Source organism: Protopterus annectens, chromosome 13.part0 (genome assembly GCF_019279795.1).
Source record: "Protopterus annectens isolate FY-2018-M chromosome 13.part0, PAN1.0, whole genome shotgun sequence".
NCBI classification, from domain to species: Eukaryota; Metazoa; Chordata; order Ceratodontiformes; family Protopteridae; genus Protopterus; species Protopterus annectens.
In genome coordinates, this window is record NC_056747.1 from 16541176 (window position 1) to 16567743 (window position 26568).

The 26568-nt window shown below is 45.1% G+C and overlaps 1 protein-coding gene across 3 annotated transcripts in view; it reads left to right on the forward strand.

Moving 5' to 3' along the window:
• The window catches only part of CHAF1A (chromatin assembly factor 1 subunit A), a 1619257-nt gene that overhangs the window by 1569786 nt on the left and 22903 nt on the right, over positions 1-26568 (forward strand). For all 3 annotated transcript variants that reach the window (XM_044090585.1, XM_044090587.1, XM_044090586.1), the window contains one exon: positions 17636-17732. In XM_044090585.1, coding sequence (XP_043946520.1) covers positions 17636-17732 — 97 coding nt within the window. The remainder of the gene's footprint in view (positions 1-17635; positions 17733-26568) is intronic.

Sequence of the window (26568 nt, forward strand, 5' to 3'; positions counted from 1 at the left end):
AAAAAGCCAAGTCAGTTCAGACAGTCAAAGATTTCCTCCAGGTTCAGCCACCCAGATTCAGCAGGAATTGGCCTTCAAAAAACTGGTCCTTTCCTAATCCTGAAAGATTTCAAATGGGCAAAAACAGGCGTGGCCGAGGAAGAGGACAATACAGAGGTTCCTACAGGGGACGACAATGACAACCAGCAAACCAAAGAAGTGACACAGGGGCTTCTCCTGCCCCACAGGGGCAATCTCAATGACTTTCCTCTACTTCCGCTGACCAAGGAGCAAATAGAAGCTCCCTTGGGCGGAAAATTATCTCTGTTTTCAGACAATTGGCACAGATTGACAAAGGACAAATAGATTTTGGACATTATAGACCAAGGTTACAGGTTCCACTTTCATACCTTGCCAAGGAAACAAGGCATGCCAAACCTACCACAAAACCAGAGGGCAGAGACTATCAAGCAAATTTCTCTGCTTGCTCAGATCAAAGCAATAGAAAAAGTTCCACAACAAGAACAACGCCAGGGGTTTTACTCAAGACTGTTCCTTGTTCCAAGAAAAGAAACTCGATGGAGACCAATACTGGATTTGCCCGCATTAAACACCTTTCTCATAGTACCAAAGTTCAAAATGCTGACTTTACAGCAACTCCTTCCCATGCTGGGCAAGGGGTCTTGGCTGATTACTCTGGACCTCAAGGAGGCATACCTGCATGTCCCTATCAGACACAGCTGCAGAAGATACCTCAGATTTCTTGCAGGGCCAGAGCATTATCAATTCTCAGCATTGCCATTTGGCTTATCTACTGCGCCCAGAGTATTCACGAAATGCCTGGCTTCAGTAATTGCTCATTGCAGGCTCCAGGGGATCCAAATTTACCCGTACCTGGACGACTGCCTCTTACAAGCGGACGACAAACTGATTTTGACAAAAAACGTGAATTATGTCATACAGTTGCTACAAGCTCTGGGATACACAGTCAACTTCCAAAAGTCAAGACTTCAGCCATCCCAGCAAATAACCTTCTTAGGAGCCAAACTAGACACAGCCTCTCAAATGGCTTACCTGACAGAAGACAAGCAAAAGAAGTTAACTCATTATTTCAAAGGTTTGGCAAATCTCACCCAGATGACTGCAAGGAGATTCCTACAGGCCCTGGGTTACATGGCATCCTGCATTCTCCTGGTTCCATTAGCAAGACTACACATGAGAAAGCTTCAATGGTACCTAAAAAGTTTATGGTCTCAACACAGCAACAACCTAGAGACAACCATACCGCTCATTCCATGCCTACAAAAGGAATTTCTATGGTGGGCCTTGGTAAGCCAGGCAAACACAGGTATGTCATTCAAAAAACCTCAAATAACAGACAGTGACCACAGACGCCTCAGACCTTGGATGGGGGGCGCACATGGAGGGCAGATGTATTCAAGGACAATGGTCTCCAAAGGAAACACATCTGCATATCAACCAAAAAGAAATGCTGGCAGTAATGCATGCCATCGAGGCCTTTCGACAACTTCAGCAAGGCCACCTGCTAATACGGACAGACAACACCACTGTGATGTGGTACATAAACAAGAAGGGGGGCACCCATTCTTACCCCCTTTGCAGACTGACAATGAATCTTTGGGAAAAATCACTGAGCTTAAACATACAGTTGCAATCCCAGTTTGTTCCAGGCAAAGACAATGTGCTGGCGGACAGCCTAAGCAGGAATTTCCTAGACCCCCACGAGTGGAGGTTACATCCAGAAATCTTCATACGACTCACCTAGACATGGGGCAGGCCAGAAGTAGACCTATTTGCCTCCCACCTCAATCATAATCTACAAAAGTTCTGTTCAAGGACATATCATCCACAAGCATGGAAAATAGATGCTCTCTCATTCAACTGGAACTTCCTAAAAATCTATGCATTTCCACCTCTGCCACTGATGACCACAGTACTACTAAAGATCAAAGCAGAGAAGCCCAAGGGGATCCTAATAGCTCCAGACTGGCCAAGACAACACTGGTACCCACTACTACAGAACATATGTCACAACAAAAAGTGGGCCCTTCCCCAATGGCCCCATCTTTTGACTCAAAACAACTTCCAAGACAGTACATCCCAACATTCAGACGCTGCGGCTAACAGCTTGGGAGATCCCATGAATAACCTCAATCTATCTCTCTCCAAGGAAGTTCAGTGGATACTAACAGAAGCCCGAAGACCATCCACCAGAAAGGTTTATTCAGCAAAATGGAAGAGATTCAGCATTTGGAATACCAGCAAGGGTCATGATGCATCATTATTGAACATCCCACTCATTCTGGAATATTTGGCAGATATGCTACAGAATGGACTCTCATATTCTTCCATAAAAATACATGCTTCAGCTATTTCAGCTAGATACAACACTGATCCACCTGTGTTTTCACATCCTTTGTTAAGGCAATTCCTTAGGGGAATCAAGAATATAAAGCCACCAAGAAAGGCCCCAGTACCAGCTTGGGACCTCAACTATGTCCTAGAAAAACTGACTCTAACCCCTTTTGAGCCAGCAGCTTCTGTGGACTTACAATTTCTCTCATGGAAGACAGCTTTCCTGTTGGCAATTACCTCAGCAAGAAGGGTTTCGGAATTACAGGCCCTAATGGCAATACCACTGTTCATAACCTTTCATAGAGACAGGGTCTCCTTACGAACCAACCCTAGCTTTCTGCCAAAAGTGGTATCTAGGGTTTCTTTAAATCAAGCAATTCACCTGCCTACTTTCTTTCCCAATCCTGAGAACAAAGGGGAAAGACTATTGCATACCTTGGACATTCACAGACACCTTTGCTACTACCTGGACAGAACCAAGGCCAATAGGAAGTCTGATCAGCTTTTTGTAGCTTACGCCCCTGGAGTACAAGGAAAAGCAATTTCCAAACAGACTATTTCAAAATGGATTGGACATTGCATCAGATTATGTTATTCCTTCCATGGAAAGAAAGAGTGTACCAGCCAATGTCAGACCACACTCCACCAGAGCTACAGCCACCTCTACAGCATTCTTAAGAGGGGTGCCTACAAAAGACATTTTAGAAGCTGCTACATGGAGCTCCGTGCATACATTCTCCAAACACTACAACCTCCCTTTATATTCCAGATCCAGAGCAGGCTTTGCTTCGGCAGTCCTGCAGGGATTGATAGCTACACCATCCTTTTCTTAGAGCATTCCACCTCCCCCAGCTAAGCTATGGTATTCAACCCATATGTTATGACTGCAGTTGCATTCTTGAAGGACATAGTACAGTTTTGTACCTACCATAAATGTAGATGTCCGATAGATATGCAACTGCAGTCGGTTTTCCTCCCTCCTTCCCTCTATGCCTTGGGTCCACTCCTCTCCCTGTTATCCTTAGCTGGGGATATCTGTTATGGTGTATCTGTTTATTGCTTATTTATTTGTCTGGAAACCTGTTTTTGTCTTCCAATTTGATTACAGCCTTCCTTGGAGGGCACCTGGCATCTGGGGCAAGAAACACTGAAGAAGATGGCGTCTGCTGATGCTTATGTACTCCAGCCGCTCTGACGTCGGAGAGATATGCGACATCAGCCGACGTCGGACCCAGACTTTGGAATCCGTCCGACTGAGGGCTGCCTGAGGCAGGACAACCCATATGTTATGACTGCAGTTGCATATCTATTGGACATCTACATTTATGGTAGGTACAAAACTGTACTTTTTCAAAGATCAGTGGAAACCAAGGAACCTGCTTGTCAAAACAGACAGCATTACAGTTATGTGGTACATAAATAGGGGGAGCACCCACTCTTAACCTCTTTGTTGACTAGTGATGCAGCTCTGGGAGACGGCTCACTCTCTGGGGTTGCATCTCATGGCTTACTACCTCCCAGGTACTCAAAACACTCTAGCAGTTCATCTCAGCAGGAATTTGATAGATATCCATGAGTGGTGTCTTCATCTGGAAACTTTCTCAGCATAGTCCAGAAATGGGACTCCCCACAGCTAGGCCTCTTTGCCACCAAAGAAAATGCTCAACTGAAAAGATTCTGTTCCAGGAGCAAACTATACACAGCCTGGAGGAGAGATGCTTTCAACTTTTGGAGCCACCTGATGTTCATCGTGCATACAGCTGCAGTCATAACAGATGGGTTATCCTGCCGTCAGGCGGGTCCTCGGTCGGCCGAATTCCAAAGTCTAGGTCCGGCGTCAGTTGCCGTTGCTTCCTCCCTGACGTCAGTGCGGCAGGGGTATAAAAGAGGCAGCCGACGCCATTTTCTTCAGTCTTTCTTGCCGCGCGGTGCCCGAAGCAGAAGCAGTTCGCAAGTGCCGTTCGGCCAGCTCCTGAGATTTACGAAAGTATTTCAGCCGAAGTCTTCTTGAAAGCTAAGTACCCCGTTGGGGAAACTTTTCTTGCCTCAGATCGATGTCAGACAAGGTTAATAATTGCATTTCATGTGGGAAGCAAATACCGCATAAGGATTTCCACTCTTACTGTATACCTTGCTTAGGCCCAGAGCACGACGTCTCAGCCTGCCGTTTTTGTGCTAGATTCAACAACCGCACTATTAAGCGTCGGGCGGAGTTCGCTCGTCACTTTTTTTGCAAAAAATTTAATTATATTATGTCGTCGGATACTCCGACTCCAGTTTTGAGCAAAAAACGCAAAGATAAGGACCGACATACGAGGTCCGCACCACCTACTGATACCACGCTAAGGCCGACTGCCGGTTCTCCGGTACTCAGCGAGGCGCCTACGCAGCCCCCGAGTACCGATGACACTGCATTACCGGTGTCTTCAGTACCCGAGGTCGCAGGCTCCTCGGCCCCCATTCCTACTACAGATACCGACGCCACTCCTGGCGGGGAAATTCAGAATTTAGACAGGCCTGCCATTTCTCACGGGGTCTTCAGGCCTTCCTCCTTCTGTATTAAAGCCTTCACTAAATCTAAAACAGCCATGAAAACCAAAAAACAGGTTCCTCAGACACCCTCTCAAGGCACCATGCCTAAAAAACAAATGCTTAAAATGGCTGAGGATTTGATTACTCTTATCAGGGGTTCTCAACCCCCCTGTGACAAAAGGCCCAGATTCGAGGAAGACTACCCTTCCTCAGATCAAGCTTCTATTACCTCAGAACTGAGGACCAGGATTGTGCCTATTCTCCATTCGAAGACTCTGATGCAGAGGAGTCTATTTCCTCAGTCTGCCCCCCTGAGGACTTCTCTTTTGGGGAAACCCTGCATACATTGAGGGAACACTTTCACTGGGAAGGCCAAGATTACTCAGATTCCACGAAAAGGCTCAGGGAATTTCTTCTGCTCCCCCAGCATAGGCCTCTGGCTATCCCTCCTGTTTTAGATGTATTGGATGATGTGTACACAGAAGCCAGCCTTAATCCTGATTCTTTGCCTCCAGCTCCTGTTAAACCAGACAGGTATTACCGGGTTCCTGATTCTCACCAGTTCCTATATAAAAGCCATACTGCTGACCCAGAAACTATTTCACAGGGTCCCAAGGGAATTAAGGCCTCTACTGCTAAAAACCCATTACCTTCAGAGAGAGATTCCAGAGCTTTAGAAAGGTGGGGGGAAAAGGTGTACACCTCGGCCACTTTAACCATGAGGGCATTAAACTGTCAGTTCCATATGTTAAAGTATCAACAGTTTTTATCTCAGTTGAAAAGCAAAATGACACAACCAGAACAACCAGATTTAAAAGAGTTGCAGGATTTGTTGCATGGTACAGAGCAAGTGGGTAAACATACCTTGCAGTGTGGTTTTGATGCTTTGGAGGCCTCATGTAGAGCTGCTGTTACGGGGTCTGTTATACGTAGGCATGCTTGGCTCAGAGAAAAACCTTACCAGGTCATGTCAAAGCTAAATTATTAGATGCACCTCTTCAAAAAGATGTATTGTTTGGTGTTAAAGCAGAGGAGGTGCTAAAGAAAATGGAGGAAAAAGTGAAATCAATGCAAACAGTGAAAGATTTCCTGCAGGTACAGCCTCCACGTTTCAGCAGAAACTGGCCTTCAAAAAATTGGTCCTTTCCAGCCACGGACAGATCTCAAAGGGACAGATGCAGGCGTCCAAGGGGTAGAGGGCAACCTGAAGGATCTTTCAGAGCCAGACAGTGGCAAGCACCAACCCCAAGTGGTAGAGAAGATAGATCACAGTCTTTCAGAAAACAGACACAATGACTTCCCCCTACACCTGCCAAGCAAAGCTTTAATGGCAGCACCTTTAGGCGGAAAACTGACATTCTCAAAAAATTGGCATATTGTTACAAAAGACAAATGGATTCTGGACATTATAGACAGAAGCTACAGGTTCCACTTTCACACCCTTCCAAAAATGAGAGGCATGCCAAACCTGCCACAAAATCAAAGGGCAGAGGCACAAAAACAAATTTCAGCTCTCATAGACATGAAAGCAATTCAAGAGGTACCTGCAAAAGAACAAGGTCAAGGGTTTTATTCCAGACTATTCCTGGTGCCAAGGAAAGACAAAGATTGGAGACCTATCTTAGACCTATCCATCCTAAACGCATATCTACAGGTGCCAAAATTCAAGATGCTCACATTACAGCAGCTTCTTCCCATGCTGGGCAAGGAGTCTTGGCTGGTAACATTGGACCTCAAGGAGGCATACCTGCATGTCCCTATCAGACAAGATTGCAGAAGATACCTCAGATTTCTTGCAGGTTCAACCCATTACCAACTCTTTGCATTGCCCTTTGGCTTATCTACTGCGCCCAGAGTGTTTACGAAATGCCTGGCATCAGTAATCGCTTTCTGCAGACTACAAGGGATACAAATCTACCCATATCTGGACGACTGCCTGATCCAAGCGGACAGCAAGGACATACTGCAGCTCCTGGCGTTTGTAATAAAACTGTTGAACTTCCTGGGATACACAGTCAACAAAAAGAAATCAAAACTAATACCCTCTCGGCAAATAATTTTCCTGGGTGCCAGCTTGAATACAACCACCCAGATGGCCTACATCACGCCAGACAAGCAAGGGCAACTGTCTCAATACTTCAGAAAAATGGCAACTTACACCAGGCTAACTGCAAGGAAAGTCCTGCAGGCTCTGGGATTCATGGCATCTTGCATCCTACTAATCCCATGTGCAAAGCTGCGTATGAGGAAACTTCAATGGTACCTAAAAAACTTATGGTCTCAACACAGCCACAGCTTAGAAGCAATTATACCACTCATTCCATGCCTTCAAAAGGAATTTATGTGGTGGGCTCAAGCTTGCCAAAGAAACACAGGTCTTCCTTTTTGTGTACCTCAAGCAACTCAAATCATCACAAGAGACGCCTCAGTCTACGCCTGGGGAGCACACATGACAGATCAGTGCATTCAGGGAAAATGGGCACGAAAAGAGAAGCTCCTTCACATCAACCAAAAGGAAATGCTAGCCATGCAAAAGGCTATTATGACCTTCAAAGACCTACTGCATCCAGGCCAGCTATTGATAAGGACAGACAACACCACAGTGATGTGGTACATAAACAAACAGGGGGGAACCTCATTCATACCCCCTGTGCAGGCAAGCCATGACCCTATGGAACACAGCACTGGAACTGATAATTCAACTACAGGCACAATTCCTGCCAGGGAAGGAAAACACACTGGCAGACAACCTAAGCAGAAATAAGACAGATCCACATGAATGGAAGTTGCATCCTCAAATTTTCACAAAGATAACTCAGGCATGGGGACAGCCAGACATAGATCTCTTTGCTACCCACAGAAATTGCCATTTGAAAAAATTTTGTTCAAGGACCTATCATCCACAGGCCTGGAAAGTGGACGCACTTTCCTTCAGTTGGGCAACATTGACAGTCTATGCCTTCCCGCCTCTTCCTCTGCTGCCCAAAGTTCTATTAAAAGCCAAAGCAGAGAGGCCGAAAATGATTCTCATTGCTCCAGACTGGCCCAGGCAACACTGGTATCCGCTCCTGACGAGCCTGACACATTCCCCACCATGGATCCTACCGCTAGTCCCTCTTCTGTTGTCCCAGCACAACTACAAAACTCTTCACAGCCATCTCAAAACCCTAAATCTAGCTGCACGGAGAATCCCTTGATTTCCCAACAGTTTCTCCTCTCCAAGGAGGTGCAGGATGTCATCTTGGAGGCCAGACGACCTTCTACTAGAAAGGCATACTCTGCCAAATGGAAACGATTTTGTGCCTGGAATCAAAAGAAGGGACAGAATCCTTGGGTAATAAATATACCTCAAATTTTACAGTACCTAGCTGAGATGTTAAACAATGGACCTTCCTTCTCCTCCATCAAGATCCACCCTTCAGCCATTTCTGCACAATACAACACAGATCCTCCTTTATTCTCTCATCCTCTCTTAAGGCAGTTCCTCAGAGGGGCAAAGAATATAAAACCCCCAAGGAAACTACCAGTCCCTGCTTGGGACCTCAACTTCGTATTGGAAAAGCTGACCCTTCCTCCCTACGAGCCAGCTTCTTCATCAGAGTTACAGTACTTGTCATGGAAAACGGCCTTTCTTCTGGCTATCACCTCAGCTCGCAGGGTTTCGGAGCTACAGGCCCTCATGGCTGTGCAACCATTCATCATTTTCCATCAGGACAGAGTTTCCTTACGAACCAACCCTACCTTTATGCCAAAGGTAGTATCCAGTGTAGCTTTGAATCAGACTGTCCACTTACCTACCTTTTATCCTAATCCATAAAACAAAGGGGAAAGACTACTACATTCCTTGGACATTCAGACAACTTTGTTATTATTTGGACAGGACAAAGACATTCAGGAAATCTGAGCAACTCTTTGTGTCCTATGCTGCAGGTACTCAAGGAAAGGCTATTTCCAAACAGACTATTTCAAAATGGATAGCCCACTGCATACGCTTTTGTTACTCATTTCATGGAAAAACTGTGCCTGCATGCATCAGATCCCACTCCACCAGAGCCACAGCTACCTCTGCAGCCTTCCTCAGGGGGTTTCCTACCAAGGATATTTTGGAAGCAGCCACCTGGAGTTCAGTGCACACTTTCTCCAAGCACTATCACCTCCCACTATACTCTAAATCTAGAGCGGGCTTTGCCACAGCAGTCCTGCAGGGCATCCTAGCCCCTCCTAGTTCCATTTAGTGCCTACCACCCTTACTTAGCTTTGGGATTCTACCCATCTGTTATGACTGCAGCTGTATGCACGATGAACATAGTACAGTTTTGTACCTACCATAAATGTAGATGTTAGAGTGCTCATACAGCTGCAGTCCAGGTGTCCCTCCCTCCAACCCCTCTTAGGACAGGCCTTATGACAAACCCTTTTCATATAACCTTTTGGGGTATTCTTTTATGGTGTATTTGCTTGCAACTACTGTTTTTGATTTATCAACATTGCACTTTTGCATAACATTATGTTTGCCTTCCTTCTGGGGCACCTGACATCTGGGGCAAGACAAACTGAAGAAATTGGCGTCGGCTGCCTCTTTTATACCCCTGCCGCACTGACGTTACGGAGGAAGCGACGACAACCGACGCCATACCTAGACTTTGGAATTCGGCCGACCGAGGACCTGCCTGACGGCAGGATAACCCATCTGTTATGACTGCAGCTGTATGAGCACTCTAACATCTACATTTATGGTAGGTACAAAACTGTACTTTCCTTTGTGTTCCCTCCTCTGCCTCCTCTTCCAAGGGTCCTCCTAAAAGTCAGGGAAGAAGGCCAAGTGTCTTCCAGATAGCCCCAGACAGGCCCAGGCAGCACTGTGGTGTCATTTGCTGCTGAGTTTAACCAAGGAAAACCATGGTAGTTCCCTCCAGAGAGTGGACTTTCTGACTCGGTTCAAGGGGAGGCTTGAACATCTCTCCCTGCAGACTGTCAAAACTCTCAGCCTGGATAATCCCCCAAAATGCTACTCTTGAGCTCACCCTAAGCAGACTAGTTTAAGGCATTCTCAGAGGCTAGAAGACTTAGTACTAGGAAATCATATTCAGCAAGGAGAAAGAATTCTCTTTGGTGTCAGCAGCAAGGCCTCAATCCTAACTCAGCCAGGATCTCTGCCAGTTTAGATTACCTGGCTACCCTGGTGGACAGAGGCCTGTCCTTTTCTAACATCAAGATTCACGCCTCTGCCATTTCAGCCCACATCCCCTACTCTTCCTCTTATCTTTTCCCACCCCCAGATGAAACCATTCCTTGGGAGTGGTCCACCTCAGACCTCCCATATGACTACCCACACCTCCATGAGACGTCAATTTTGTTGTAGAAAAACTGACACAACCTCTCATTGACCCAGCAAATTCGGCTGATATAAAATTTCTAACGTGGAAGACTCCCCTTTTACTGGCTATCACCTCAGCTACAGGGGTCTCTGAGCTACAAGCTCTCATGGCAGTGGAACCATTTCATGTATTCCACTCAGAGTATTTTATGCCCCAGGTGGTCACAGACACTTCCTTGAATTAAGCCATACACTTGCCCACATTCTCTTCAAGCTTCAGAACGGGAGAAAGAATCCTTCACTCCTTGGATGTGCACAGACAGCTTTGCAGCTATTTTGAAAGAACTAAATCTTTCAGGATATCAGACCAACTCTGTCTTTCCTTTGCCACTGGCACTGAAGAGAAACCAGTCTCCAAACGAGACTATCCCCAATGGCTCTCACACTGTATTTCCTTTTGTTATAGCCATCATGACCAGAAGCCTCCTGAAACTGAGGACCCATTCTACTAGGATCACTTCTACTTCTGCTGCCTTCATGACATGGGGTACCTACCAAAGATATTTTGGAAGCTGCTACCTGGTCATTTGCGCATACCTCTACCTAACATTACCACTTATCTGCCTTCTCCAAGTAAAGAGCAGGATTTACTACTGCCATCCTTAAGGGTATTACCTCCTCTCCATAAATTTCCTTCTACCCTTCTAAAGGTTTAGTTAGTTTTGCTGTAGTAAGGTGCTGTTCATTGTGGTGCCGTATGGGGAAGTTACCTCATATTTGCTCGCATTTTCTTCTGATGACACCATTGGCTGGTGTTTTGGATTAAAAATCCCCCCCTTCCACGTTTTTTGCAGCACCTGACTGGCCTGAAAAGCCAGCTTTTACCATCTGCTAGTGGTAGTGACTCACTGTAACTTTGAGATGGAGATCACCTTCCAGAGGCAGTCGCTCTTAGAGGCTGTGAACCAGTTCATTGCAGTCACTATAACAATGGTTGAAACCATCTTGGTTCCTAGCCTTTTGAGGGATGTTCCATTGGATGATAAGGTGTGCCGCTACCAAGTTGTGTATGATTACTACCAAGCACTAAAGACTGTAAAGAATGAGATAGAATGGAGTCTGCTGAGGATGGAGGAAAGAGGCAAGAGAGGTCATGGCCTTCGCTTGCTAAACAGGGAAGTCAGAGGAAAAGCAAGAAACAGATGAAGATTTGGAAGAACAATTTCATCACCATGTGAAGGGACTCTTCGTGGTTCTCACAAAACTGACCAAGAAAGCTTATTACCTCACAGACAGATATAATAGAGAAATAAGATTTGAAAGGTTTGCTCAATAATTCTTGTTACAAACTGTTGGGCTGAATTTTGTTTAGACTTTGGGGGAAGGGGGCACTTGTTTATATAAATGTCTAAATTAAAACTTTTTGCAGTTGGAAAAAAAAAGGGGGGGTTGGGAGGGTGGCCAAATGCTTAAGGTGTTTGCCTCACAAACACAAGGTGCAGGGTTTGATTCTCACAAGGGGTAATTGGCTAGGCTTAAAATGGTTCGGAAGAGCAGTTAGCTTAGTACTAACCTATGAACTAACCTATGTACCCTCATCTGAGCTTTGGCAGTCATCCCACAAGTCAGGACTGCAACAGTGAAACACAAAGTACATACTACAGGGTTGTGAACATCTACCATAAATGTAGATGTTCCAAGTGTATTCACAGTTGCAGTTATAAAGTACAGTTGTAAACACGTACTCATAAATATAGATTGAGTGTATTCACTGTTGTAGTCATAAAGTACAGTCGTGTACACTTACCATGAATGTAGATGTTCGAGTGTATTCACTGTCGCAGTATTCATAAAGTACAGTTGTGTGCACTTACCATAAATGCAGATGTTCGAGTGTAGTCACTGTCGCAGTCTTCTTTCCCTTCCTCCTTGCCCCTTTTTACTTACAGTAGTAGTCTGCTTCTATCTTCTGCACTGTCCAGAGGACCCTTTGGGTGTTTACCCTGAAGGCCTCTTTCTACCCTTGTCCTTTGCTTATGCTTCATCCTGGGGGCTCCTTCCTTCTAAGGGGCAAGGAAAAAGTGATGCAATGGCATCTGCTTGTTCCCTTTATTCCCAGGCATACTGACATCAGGGAAAGGTGTCTGCCAGCCTTAGGAGGGAGATCTTTACTCTGGCAGTCAGACCGGCCAAGGGTTTCTACAGCAGGAAATCCCACAAGTCAGGACTTCCTTCTAAGAGGCAGGGAAAAACTGATGTAATGTGCTCTATCCTACCACTACTGTGCATAAAAGGCTGTTGTGGATTCACATTTCCAGTCTGGTGGGACCCTTCTCAGTACCCCTGGACATCCAGATACTCACCACAGACATCTTGGAAATAACCTGGTGTTGCCGTGTGGGACAGTTCAGTACCTAGGGTGCTCGAGGACAGAACTTCAGAAAAAGGCGTCATTGTAAAGGAGTGATGAACTGAAGTCATTATCCATTCAAACAGTGTGCATCAGCAAGGGACATTACACACGTGTCCGGGGCTGCAGTCATGGGGTGCATGTATGTGCAGAATAAGTATATCAGCAGGGGACATTACACACATGTCCAGGGCTACAGTCATGGGGTGCATGTATGTGCAGAATAACTACAATTATTGGGTGTGGTGCAGGACTCATGATGGACAGAGTAGGACTTGTTGCATCCTAGCAAGATTCTTTAGCAGACCACCTGAGTGGGACAGAAGCATAAACTCACAAGTAGATGTTTACAAGGGAACAACTTTTTGGACTTGATCCGTACATGGGATTTGCTAAAAGTAGACTTTTTCTCTGCATTTTCAGAAAACAGCTGAAGAAATTCTACACCAGGATGCCAGCAGCAGATGCTTTTTGTGTAACTTGGGCAGATCTCTTTTCTCCACAACTTTCTTCCATTACCCTTAATCCATAATCCAAATAATTTTACAGAAAATGGAGGACAACCCAAAACTATTGCTTACAGCACCCTATTGGTTCTGCCTTCTACTGAGCTTTGACAGGAGCCAGTCCTGTTGCTTTGAATGTGTGTTGATTTTATTGACTCTGCAGAGGGTCAGTTACACATGCCAGCAAAGGACTTTAATGCTGACTGCAAGAGTGACAGAATTTTTGTTCCTTTTAGAGTTGCATTTTCTGGAAACTTGTGCTCTTCATTCTCAAAGGCTAAGACGCCATATAGCAAACAAGCCACATCTAGCTAACTGGAATTCTTTTCTGAAGCCTCAGATTCGGGACCCAAATAAAGCAATTGTGTCTTTGATCATCTCATACCTACCTGGTTGTAGACATTTACAAAGCAGGATTGTTGCAGATCTCAATCGGCCATCCCTGCTTGTCTGTTAGGGGTGCCCTCCTATTGCTTCTTGCCATGAAAGTAATTCCTCAATGGGGCATATAGTTGGCACTCCCCTAAAAGAGAGGGAGAGATCTTTCCACTATGGGACCTCCATTACATGTTAGAGAAGCTTAGCTTGTTGCTTCCTCATCTCTCAAATTAGCTTCATAAAATGCTGTAGTCTTGGTGCCTATTGCCTCCATTATGAGATGGTCTGAATTGTAGGGCCTTAGAATACAAAGAACTTTTCCTTACCTTCCTTAAGGATAGGGTCACCCTATGTACTCGTTCAACTTTTATACCTAATGTAATAAAATTATCTCTGTACCAGACTAGCCACCTCTTTTTTTATGTTTTCCCTACATCTCTGAACAAAGGAGAAATGGTCATAAATTCCATGTATAAACATAGACAAATGAAATGTTGTATAGTGCAAAGGAAATTAGAAGATCGCATCATTTGTACGTTTCATTTGGTAAGGAAAGGGGAGACAACTGTATCTTCTGCAATTCTTTTCTTGACCAAGACTATCGGTCATATTAGGGTCCTTTCTTGACCAAGACTATCGGTCATATTGGGGACCTTTCTTGACCAAGACTGTCATATTAGGGTCCTTTCTTGACCAAGACTATCGGTCATATTGGGGTCCATTCTAGTAAAGCCGCTGAAGCCACTGCTGCTTTCCTGGGTGGGGTATCAAAGCACAGTCCATCTTGGAAGCAGCTATTTGATCTTCTGTCCACTCCTTTTCCAAACATTACAAAGTGGATTTTACATTCAAGGCTAAGAGGTGGTTTACTATAACTCCTCCTACCATGCCATACCAAGGTCCAGCCATGTGCTGGTCCATACAGTTGAGTCTTCCCAGGAATTACTGCAGCAGGGAATAATACAATGAACACAATACAGCTGTGTTAGTAAGTTACCGGAAGTGTAGGTGTTTGACTATATTCATTGCTGTAGTACATATCTCCCTTTTTTTTCCACATGGTGTGTGGGCATTTGTGGGTATGAGTGGGTGTCTTGATCACCTTCTTTCCTTCCTTCACTCTCTTCCCATCCCAGGCACCTTCCTTCTTTAGAGCTGACTTAGAACCAGGAAAAGCAGGGTGGGGAGATTGTTGCACTGCTTCCTTGGAGATCACGGTCACCAGGTCAGCCAGTGATGTGCCACCAGGCTACAATAATTCAACCAGTCAGGTCAAGAAAACTAACACCACTGATGCCCAGGTGCAAGCAAGTCGGCCAGGACAGAAGGCGTAAAAAGCTCTGAAAGTTATGCCAGCTATCAAAGCTTTTTTGGCAGAAGTTCCCCAGAGTTGTTACTACAACGGTGAATATAAGTAATCATGTACTGCAGGTTCTAATGCAGCTGTGTTTTATCTCAGCTGAGAAGGAATGATTTTTGTTTTGCTTCCATAGGAATGCACCCTTCAATCTTAGGACAAGAAAGTTCCAGTGCACCTGCAATCTGAAGAGCCTCATATTGGTAGTCTGAAACTTCTCAGCCTAATATCCGTTCACAAATATTTTTTCAGGGGAAGTGTTGAGTATCCTGTAGGAAGCCAGAAAATTTAGCATAAAGTCTTTTGTTTGGATAAGATTCACTTTCTAGTGCACTTCCAGTGAGAATAACCAACACTGAAACCGATCAACGTAAGATTCTTCAATGTAGTATAGTTGTGTAAGATCGTAGAATAAACGAATCAAACCAAGTAAAAGCAAAATACACAGCACACAGGATCCGAACAAAATGCCCAAATCACCAACTGTAAAATAATTCCTTTTAATTTTAGAACAGCAACAGTTCACAATACGTAGTATTAGTATTAGGTTAACCTAATTGCTGGTGTTATTTAAAAAGTTTTCTGAAATGGACAGCTTTGTTTGCCTTGAAAAAGCCTGGTAATTTACTAGGTGAACGCGCTTGGCTTATCTGTGTTTTTGCTGTACTGGACTACGTATTGTGAACTGTTGCTGTTCTAAAATTAAAAGGAATTATTTTACAGTTGGTGATTTGGGCATTTTGTTCGGATCCTGTGTACTGTGGATTTTGCTTTTACGTAGTTGTGTAAGATCATAAGAGTTTAGCCCATGTTTAGACAAGTCAGCACCCAGAGCTCCTGTCCAGCAGGGACTCTGGTGGAATCCCAGGAGCATATTTCCTGTTTCCCATCCAGTTATCCAGGTTGTGCTTAAAAAGGCATAATGAGGTACTCTGCTTGATGTGTGGAGGGAGTCTATTCCACAGATGGGGGAGTCTCTGGGACCCAAATCTGTCCCCCCCCCCCATCAAGTCCTATTGATATCAAGACCAGGTTTAGGTTGCATGTACGGGTTGCTCGAGTGGAGCTTGACTTGCAGATATGCAGCAGTCCCATCAAGGCAGGGTCTGAGATTGCTTTGTACGCCAGAGGTCACCTCTGAGGAGTCTGTATGAAACTGAGTAGAGGGGCAGGACTTCCCCATGTTTTCTCATAATTGTACATTTTCTTATGAGGCTGTTGTACTTACCCTCCCCATGGGACACAACTGTTGAGAAAGCTAATCTCTTCCTAATCTCTTCTGATATCATTCCACTCCTTCCCTCGGATACTTTAGTCAAGAGTGGTTGTAACGTAAGTGTAGTAGTTTGCACTTTCTTCACCAAACCTCGTCTGTCTTTCCGCCTAGTAGTTCAGCGTTTTCAAATCTTTTAGTGGACACTAATTCAGCACCTGTGCTTTCCCACTCTTCTGTGATCTCATTCTATCTTTGCTTGTCCTGGCCAGTTCCCTCCTGACCACGTAGGTTGAGCATTTAACCTGTCTGATCAGGATGTATTTTAAACATCCCACAGTTATTTAAGGTCTTCTCTGTGAATACGATGCGTCTTACTCTGTGAATACGATGCGTCTTACTCTGTGGATACGATGCGTCTTACTCTGTGGATACGATGCGTCTTACTCTGTGGATACGATGCGTCTTACTCTGTGGATACGATGCGTCTTACTCTGTGGATACGATGCGTCTTACTCTGTGAATACGATGCGTCTTACTCTGTGAATACAATGCGTCTTACTCTGTGAATACAATGCGTCTTACTCTGTGAATACAATGCGTCTTACTCTGTGAATACAATGCGTCTTACTGTTGTCTATCAAGTCAATGTCTTCTGCAACTAGAGTAAGAAATGTACTGTCCCACCCCCCCCATGATGACATAAAAAAAAATATATATATATTATATTTATATATATATTATATTTATATATTATATATTTTATAATATATGAAGTGATTAATGAGAACATATGAAAGGTCCATGAAGCGATTAATGAGAACATATGAAAGGTCCATGAAGCGATTATTGAGAACATATGAAAGGTCCGTGAATCGATTAATGAGAACATACGAAAGGTCCGTGAAGCGATTAATGAGAACATACAAAAGGTCCGTGAAGCGATTGAGAACATGCTAAGGTTAATACTATATATATATATATATATATATATATATATATATATATATATATATATATATATACACATATACATACATATATATATATATATATTTTTTTTTTTTTTTTTTTTTTTTTTTTTTTTCTCAATTAACTAAATTTGTAAAGACTGATAATGTCTATATCTGGAGCTTTTCTACCCGGGCCTCTGCTGAAAATGGACTTAAATACAGCTGGACCAGCCCAGTAAACAAACGTAAAATAAAAAAAAACATATATATATATATATATATATATATATATCTATATATATATCTATATCCTTTAAACAAAGAATAACTTATGAACACAACTACAGAGAATAGATGTTTCACAGCAGTTTGTATCAAATTCTTTTTTTTTTATATACAGAGGCAAGTGGCAGTCATAACCATGCCAAGCTTTATTCAAGGCATTCCGTGGCATTAAACAGGGCGAGCTTTGTCATTAGCCTTTGTGGAAAGCACGACTCCCTCACGGAGTTCTAACACCTCTAATAAGCCTTGTACTAATATAGTAACAGCCTCCAGCACTTGGGGGAGGGGGTTAGGAAATGCTGTACTAACTTTTTTTTCTTCTGTTTAAGAGTGAAGTGAATGAACCAGATGGATTCCAGGCAGACACTGAGGAAGATGAAGATGAGGATCCAGACTGTATGATAGTGGATGTATGTCTACCATCAGGTGAGTCAGTGGAATGGTGGCATTTGTTATGAGCAAAAACTACTACAGACACGACGCTGTAGATGCCTTCATTATAGGATCCTGCTGCAGGTGGCAGTTATTGCTATAGTCAGATTTTATTTTCCCCAATTTGCATGGTCTTCTGGTTAGTTTTGTAGATGCAAAGTGCTGATCCTTCTCTTTGTAACTATGGGATGCCTTTAAGAAATAGGATGTTTCAGATTTGAGTATTTTGATAAATGGCTGGTACTGCAGGTGTCTGAATTGGCAGCTGGGAGATGACTTGCAAATGGACTGTCGTGTAAACAGTGGAATGTTAATGTCTGCATTTATTAAAATGTTTTGAACGTAAAGTTTTAAAATGGTTTTATTGTGAGCCTTTTCAGAAAGCTAGGGTTTATATAAAAACCGCTAAGGGATAAAATGTGTGCTTTAAATGGCTGACAGAATATGAACAGTGGCACCATGTACTTGGGGGAAATCCAATTTGGGGATTAATAAAATTTATTCAGATTTGCTAATTCATTTATAGGTTCATAGGTTCATAGGTTCATACTAGGCTATCTGCCCGAGGGCATTTACAAGCCTAGCCCATAGTTTTGTGGCTTAAGCCACCCCTTTAGTATGGGGAACTATACCCATTATTTTGCTGTGCCTCTGTTGAGCAGTGACACTGAGGTAATCCCTGGGGTATATCTGCGATCTCCCATCCATTGGTCAAGATTTCTCTTGAACAAGGCCAGCGAGGTGCTCTGCCTCACATATACCGGGATTTTATTCCACAGCATAGGGAGTCTTTGGGTGATGAATCTATCCCTCCAGCACGTCCTATTAATAGCCGTGTCGAGGTTTAAGTCTCCCGCCCTTGTGGCTCTGACGGATCTAGATTTTTTGAGGTGAAGCATATTCATCAAATCTGGGTTTGACATGGCCTTGTATGTTTTATATAAAAACTGGTATAATTTTTATAAAATCATTGAGATTAAACATTTTTTTTAACCATTGGTGGTATTTCTTCTTTAAAGGAGGACAGATATGTTTAACTACTTCGTTCTCTGTGGATTGTTACTGTCATGGCTGACAAGTCAACAGGATTTAAAAAAAAATGCACTTGGCATAAAATCTCTAACTTAGATGCCCACAAGGAGTGAATCTGCTGCCCCCCCGAGTAAGCTTTCAAAAGCTCCATCTGAGCATAGGATCATAGGAGATTAGGCAGTAGACCTGGAGGTCATTTTAAGCATAGCCGTTTCAACTCAGTGTAATACCGTAGAGGTATTAGTCAATACCTAAGATTGCATTTAGTGATGACTGCCCATGGCCAGGGGGGCTGTGGAAGCTATACCCAGTAAGAATTTATGGTGCCCCATCCACTCATCCGGGTTCCTCTTGAACAGTGTCATAGAGGTGCTGTGTTTCACATGAATTGGTAGCTTGTTCCAAAGAGGTGGCAGTCACTGAGAGTTAAATCTAGCCCTGCAGCATGTCCTATTTAAATCCTTGGAATGGGTAGCCCTAGACCTATTTGATTTATGGATATGCAGTAAGTTCATTAGGTTTGCGTCTTGGGTTGCTCTGTAGGCCAGGCGTAAGTCTTCCCTTAGAGGTCTATACAATACAAAGTATAGCAACTGTGATTTAATAGGTCCATATAAGGCACATGCTGGACGCTCTTGATCATCTTTGTTAGAAACCTCAATCTCTTGATCATCTTTGTTAGAAACCTCTCAGTTCGCTCCAATTGCTTTGGTTGCTTAGTATGGAACCTACCAAATGGGGCATTGTACTCCATTATGGGCCAGATAAGTGCCGAGTATAGGTAGTTACAACTTTTGCTCTCAAGGCGATGCCTTTACTAATCAAGTGAGCTATGTGGAAAGCTTTCCTTACAAGTTCGACACTTGGTGGTCGAAGTTATGTTCGCGTTCAACATGTGATCTCGGGTCCTTTACCACTTCATGGGTACTTGGGGTATTGTTATTGATTTGATAGTGAGAAGGGACATTGTGCTGAAGGGAATGATGATGCATTTCTTTGCATTCAGTTTGAGACAGTGACCAATACACCAGTCGTTGGTCTGTGTGACACTATCCTGGAGTATACAGACCTTTGAGGATTCAGTAATTGCACCTAGTTTGCAGTCGTCTGCAAACTTGGTCAGCCACAACCCTTGTGTTTTGACCTGAACTTCTGAGAAGTATATACGGACCCAGCACTGATCCCTCTGGCACACCGCTGGTAACAGGTAATGTTAAGTTGTCTATCTCGCCTTCATTCTTGCTGGATGGGTTCGGAGCCGACCTCGGCTCCGACTCGGCCACTCTAAAAGCTCGAGAGTTGGTTCCACCGGCTCGAGGCTGCCCCTATATCCCACAATGCTAGGCGTGAATTACCTCAGATCTCGTTTGCCGCTACAGCGATCGAGGTGTTTTCTACCGGCTCCAGGTTAGTTTAAATTAGATTAGTCTAATAACCTTTAAACTTACTCTAGCTTAGTTTATCCCCTTTTGTTACCTTTAGTGTAGTGGATATTTATCCCTTCTACCATCTTATCCAGCCCCTTTTTTCAAGAACTAATAAGTTCTTTCCTTAGGCCTTCGGGCCCTTCCTTCCCTCAGTGTGTGTATGTGTTTTTGATAGGAGTTTTATATTCTTAACTTTAACTTAACTTACTTTTCAGAAGTTTTGTTTTAAAGTAATCTTACTTAGATTTTTCTGACAGTGTAATCTGTGTGTGTGTTATTGTGTGTGGTTACACTTCGGTTCCTTGAAAATGTCCAAGGATTCAAAGGTCTCAGGCTTCAAGAAGTGTGACTCGTGCTGTCAGAAAATGTCTCTGACAGACGGTCACACTTCTTGTGTGTACTGCCTGGGACCTTTACACCTGCAGGACTCTTGTGCTGTATGCCATGGCTTCAGCCCTAGAGTCCTGCAGGAAAGAAAAAACAAACTCATATTAAGGGGTTTGCTTAAGCCTGAAGGTTCCCTATCTGCTACCTCGGGAAAACCTTCCAAGGCTTCCAAGACCTCGGCTCCAGCTTCTGAGTCTAGGCCTAAGGCTTCGAAGCCTGCTGCTACATCGGCTCCGGCTGGAGCCGATGAGTCTTTGACTACAGTGTCTGTGGTTCCCTCGGCTCCGGCCGGAGCCGAGGCATTAGAGATTCCTGGGTCGGCTCCGATCAGACCATCGGAGCCGACATCTAGAAAGAGATCGAGGTCACCATCCCTTGGCTCCGTTCATTCGGCTCCAGCTTCTCCCTTGCTGTCTGAACGGAGCCACAGATCTCACTCCTCCAGGTCATCGTGGCTCTCGGATCATGACCTCCAGAGGGTAGTGAGTCGACTTTTAAAGTCCGAGGCACTGGCCCAAATGCTTCAGAGCCCGACTCATCAGTCGATGCCTCAACTTATTCCTATAAATATTCCTCCTCCGACTCCTTTGAGCTCGGGCCGGGCGTCGGAACCGAGACTGTGGTAGCGTCGGAGCCGATACATTTGTCTTCGGCTCCGTCGTCGGCTCCGATTTCTTCTTTGAAGAATCTCGGCGGACTTCCCTCGTCGGCTCCGAGGGTGAGTGGCATCGGACCCTTGTCCGACCCCCTCTCCCTCTCGGTGCTTGGCTGGTGAGTTCGGCTCCGACATCGGCCTCGAGCCATCTCTGTCGGTGCCGAGGGAGGTTCTCAGCTTCTCGGGCGGGGACCTCTGGCTCTGCCAGACAGGGGTGCGTTCGAGGTCATGCGGAGTGTGTTGGAACCTTGTTCGACTCCACAGTCGGCTCCGTCCGCCCCTCCCTCTTGTGCCTCTGGTTATGTCGACTCACTCCCTGATCCCAGACCGCAGAGAGCCAGCTCCTCAAGAATCCCCTGTGGGATCTCATCTTCTTCGAGGCCTCCCTGAATTGGCAGGAGCCCCTAGGAAGAGAAAGTGTAAGAGGAAGCACATAGACTCACCTGAGTCTGTCACCTCTGACACAGATTTAGAGGATTCCGAGGGTTCCCCGTTCCCCTTCTGAAGATGTCTCCTTTGCGGACATTCTAGAGATCCTGAAACAGAGGGAAATTGGCCAGCCCTTAACCCTTCGGAGGATGAATCTGTGTATCTTGAGGCGTTTGGCTCTCGCCCTTCCACCTCCTGGGTGTCCCCTCCCTTTGATCCCCTCATGCAGGTGGTGGCAAAAGCCTGGACGGCTCCTGACTCAGTGGACCCTACCCCCAGGAGACCTTCTAAATTTATAACAGCACCAACTGACAAACAATTTCTAACCAAAGGTGTTTCTGTGGATGCTATGGTGGTAGCTGCTGCCACCAAGAAGGAACTAGCTGATCCTTCAGTGCCTGTTCATCCCCCTAACAAAGAATCTAGGTCTATGGACAGGTATGGGAAGCAGATGTTTTCAGCGACCTTTGCAATGCGTTAAGCTGAACTACCTATGCCATTTCACCCGTCTCCAGAGAGACTTGATCAAGGAAGCGAGTGAGATGTTGAAGGATCCTTCAGCTGCAGATTTTCAGGACAAAATGAACACCCAGCTGACTACCCTGAATTCGATAGCGAACTCCTCCATGCCTCCTCTCATATGCGGCTGATGGAGCGAGTAGAGCCGCAGGGACAGGTGTTGCCTTACGCCGGCATGCCTGGATGCGTCTATGCAATTTTGCGGACCCCTTTAAAAGCGTCTTTCACTAATTCCCGTTTGATGGATCATCTCTTTGGTCCTCAAGTGAAAGAAACCTTGACTAGGTGCGACGGATTTCAAAACTCTCTCTGCCGCCGGAGTCCGTTTTCTACTCCTTCTAGACCTTACCCCAAAGGCCAGAAAAGTGGAAAAATGTGGTTCCATAAACAATCACAAGGGAATTTGACTGGCGACAGAGTCGGTTCCCATCCAGAGGCAGAGGAGGGAACAATAATGGTAGACGCCGCCCCAGAGGCAGAGGGGTCCAGAACCAGGGCAATCGAAACCTTTTCCAATAAGCCCTTTCAGCATCCCTGAGGTGTTGCCCGACTGTCCACCTTCGGAGGCAGTCGGGGGAAGATTGTCACTGTACCCAGAAGCCTGGCTATCCCTGACTCGACAAGTGGGTACAGTCCATCATTTCCGAAGGCTATTCCATTCCCTTCGTTCGCATTCCAAACCAATCAAAAAAATCCCTTCCAGATGTTCCACCCGTTCAAAGGGATCTTGCAGCTTTGGAAATTTCAAAGCTGCTTGCAAAAAGAGCAATTCAGCCAGTTCCAGCAGACCAGCAAGGATCCGGAATCTACTCCAGGTTCTTTTTAGTTCCAAAGAAAACAGGGGACTGGAGACCAATTTTGGATCTCAGTATCTTGAACAAGTCAGTCAAGAAAACAAGATTTCGGATGGTCACGCTGCAGTCCATCCTTCCCCTATTGGGAAAGGGAAACTGGATGTGCTCTATAGACCTTCAGGATGCGTACTATCACATAAAAATGAACAGATGCCCCAGAAGATTCCTCCGCTTCAGGCTGGGAACCAGTCATTTTCAATTCAGGGCCCTGCCCTTTGGTCTCACCACTGCCCCCCGGGTGTTTACCAAATGCATGGCAGTGGTAGCGTCTCACCTGAGACGTCAAGGATTCCAGGTGTTTCCATATTTGGACGACTGGCTCCTCACAGCTCCCACCAAGCATCTTCTTCTAATGGCCAGGGACTACACCTTTCACATTTGTCAAAATTTAGGCATTTCAATAAATTGCGAAAAGTCTGTTTTGTCGCCTTGTCGTACTATTACCTTCATAGGCGCAAATCTAGACACAGTCAACATGTCTGCGAGACTAACAGATCAGAGAATAACAGACACACACAAACTGGTCTCGCTCCTCTTCAGCAGCAACAGAATCAAAGCCAGGTTAGTTCTGAAAGTGTTGGGGATTATGGCGGCTGCCATACCTCTGCTTCCGTTAGCCAGATTTCACATGAGAATCCTTCAATGGATGCTCTTCACGCAATGGTCATACCAGCAACTTCCAATGTCCCACACCATTATGATTACGCAAACATGCAGAAATCATCTTCTGTGGTGGATGTCTTCCCCTCAGCTCTTATTGGGAAGACCCTTTGTTCCTTCCCCTCCGGTTGCTACTCTGACAACGGACGCCTCCCTGATCGGGTGGGGGGGGCATTATCAGGGCAGAACTGTCCAGGGCACATGGCAACCAGACGAATGCCACTTGCACATAAATGTTCTAGAGATGAGAGCAGTGCTTTTAGCATTGCAAGCCCTTCAAGACTCTCTTCCCTTGGGAACGATAGCAATCCAGACGGACAATATGTCTGTAGTGTGGTATATCAACAAACAAGGCGGAACCAGGTCCTACCCCCTGTGTCGAGAAGCACTCAGACTGTGGCAATGGGCTATTTCTTCTCAGCGGTTTCTGATAGCAACGCACATCCCCGGGAAGTCCAATCAAATCGCGGACAAGTTGAGCAGAGCTATCCTCATGCCTCACGAGTGGTCTCTGAAAGACTCTGTTGTGAGAGAAATTTTTCTCAAGTGGGGTCAGCCTTGCTGCGACCTTTTTGCTACTCCCCAAAACAGCAAGTGCAGAGATTTTTTCACCCTATTCCCTTTACCAGGCCAGCCCAGCAGAGGCGCTCTAGTCCAAGTTTGGACCCGGGGACTTCTGTATGCATTTCCTCCCTTCCCACTAATCTCTCAAGTGATACAGAAAGCTATCGCTCAGAAGGCCTCGTTGATCCTCATTGCTCCTTACTGGCCTCGACAGGTTTGGTTCCCCTTTCTACATCATTTTCTGTTGGAGCGACCTTGGCATCTGGACCTAGTTCCAGATCTTTTGATCCATTAGTCGGGTCAGTTTCATCGCTCCCTTCCCTCTCTGAACCTCACTGCTTGGTTCCTCCAATTCCAACCTTAGCCAGGCTTCCTCAAATATCTCACTCTGTTCGAGATATTTTGATAGCTTCCCATAAATCTTCCACTCGAAAGATTTATTTGAGTAAGTGGAAACGTTTCGCCTATTGGGCTCAAGGAAGGGACATAGATCCTTTCACTGCTTCCATCCATATGGTCCTGGATTTTCTAGCTGAACTCTTCCATGCAGGTTCATCTCCTTCTACTCTTAAAGTTCAATTGGCAGCTATTTCTAACTTTCATGTGGGCATTTCAGAGTCTGCCATAATGTCCCACAAGCTTTGCAAAGCCTTTTTGAAAGGAGTTTTTCTACTCAGACCTCCTATAAGAAATCCTCCTCCTCCTTGGGACCTAAATTTAGTTCTTAGTTCTTGGATTCTTCCCCCTTTCGAACCTGCAGCCTCCTGTTCTTTAAAATTGCTATCATGGAAGACTCTCTTTCTGGTAGCTATTACTTCAGCTAAAAGAGTTTCAGAACTTCATGCACTCAGCTGTCGACCTCCTTATCTGCTGTTCCATAAGGACAGGGTATCTTCTGAACCAACCCGTCCTTTTACCTAAGATAGCCTCGGCGTCTAACCTAAATCAAAGCATTGACCTCCCTGTGTTTTTTCCAGAATATTCTAATAGGTCTGAACAAAAATTGCATTGGCTAGATGTTCGTCAGTTAAGGTACTATTTGGATAGAACCAAACAATTCAGAAAATCTGACCAGCTGTTTGTCTCTTATGCAGAAGGCAGAAAGGGACTTTCAGTTTCAAAGGCATCATTATCTAGATGGCTAACATCTCTGATTTCCCTTGTTTATGAGATTAGACACCAAAAGCTGCCTAACAAACCTAAAGCCCATTCCACCAGAGCTTTGGCTACTTCTATAGCCTTCCAAGACAGACTGCCTATTGACACCATTTGTGCAGCGGCTACTTGGGCTACTCCTCACACTTTCATTTCTCATTATAAGTTGGATTTAGCCTCTAGGCATAGAGCTAACTTTGGTTCCACTGTTCTCAAGAGTCTGTTCCGTTAGGCCACCCGGGACAAGGTGCTAGGGACGCGGTCCCATCCAGCAAGAATGAAGGCGAGATAGACAACTTAACATATAGAAGATGTCCTTCATGGATGCATCTGCAGTCATAACAACTGGGTTGTCCTGTCATCAGGCAGCCCTTCGGTCGGCCGGATTCCAAAGTCCGGGTCCGGCTTCGGCTGATGTCGCACTTCACCCGACGTCATCTCTGCTGGTCTTCGGGTATAAAGGCATCAGCCGGCGCCATTTTCTTCAGTCTTTCTTGCCGTGGCGTGAAGCAGAAGCTGTTCGCAAGTGCGGTCGGTCAGATCCAGAGATTACTACTACCGAATACTCCTTCGAAGACTTCTAAAAGCTAAGTACCCCGTTGGGGACTCTTTCTTGCCTCAGCCGATGTCAGAAAAAGTCAATAACTGTTTAACTTGTGGGAAACAAATACCTCATAAAGATTTCCACTCTTACTGTTTGCCTTGTTTAGGCCCAGACCACGACGTAGCAGCCTGTTCGGCCTGTGCTTCTTTCAACCGACGAGCTTAGGCGTCGGTCGGAGTTGCTGAACAGTTTTCGCTCTGAATTTGCGTACATTATGCCGTCGGATCCTCCGACTACCCAAATTATTAAAAGCGCAAAGAAAAGACCGACACTCGGTCCGCGGTTTCGGCCGAAACCATGGTTAAGCAAACGAGTGTCTCGGTTTCGGCGAAACCGAGAAAACTGATCAGAGTACAGCGAATCAATGACTACTACTGAGGTTCCGGTTACCTTACTTGAATCGGCCTCAGAAATTTTACCTACTACAGTGGTTACTAGTGACTTACCAGACACCATCCCTTTGGATGTCTCTACCCCAGCACGTGGTGCTGCTAGGCCTCCTGCAGCCATGTCTATTAAGGCCTTCGCCAGGGCTAAAGCAGCC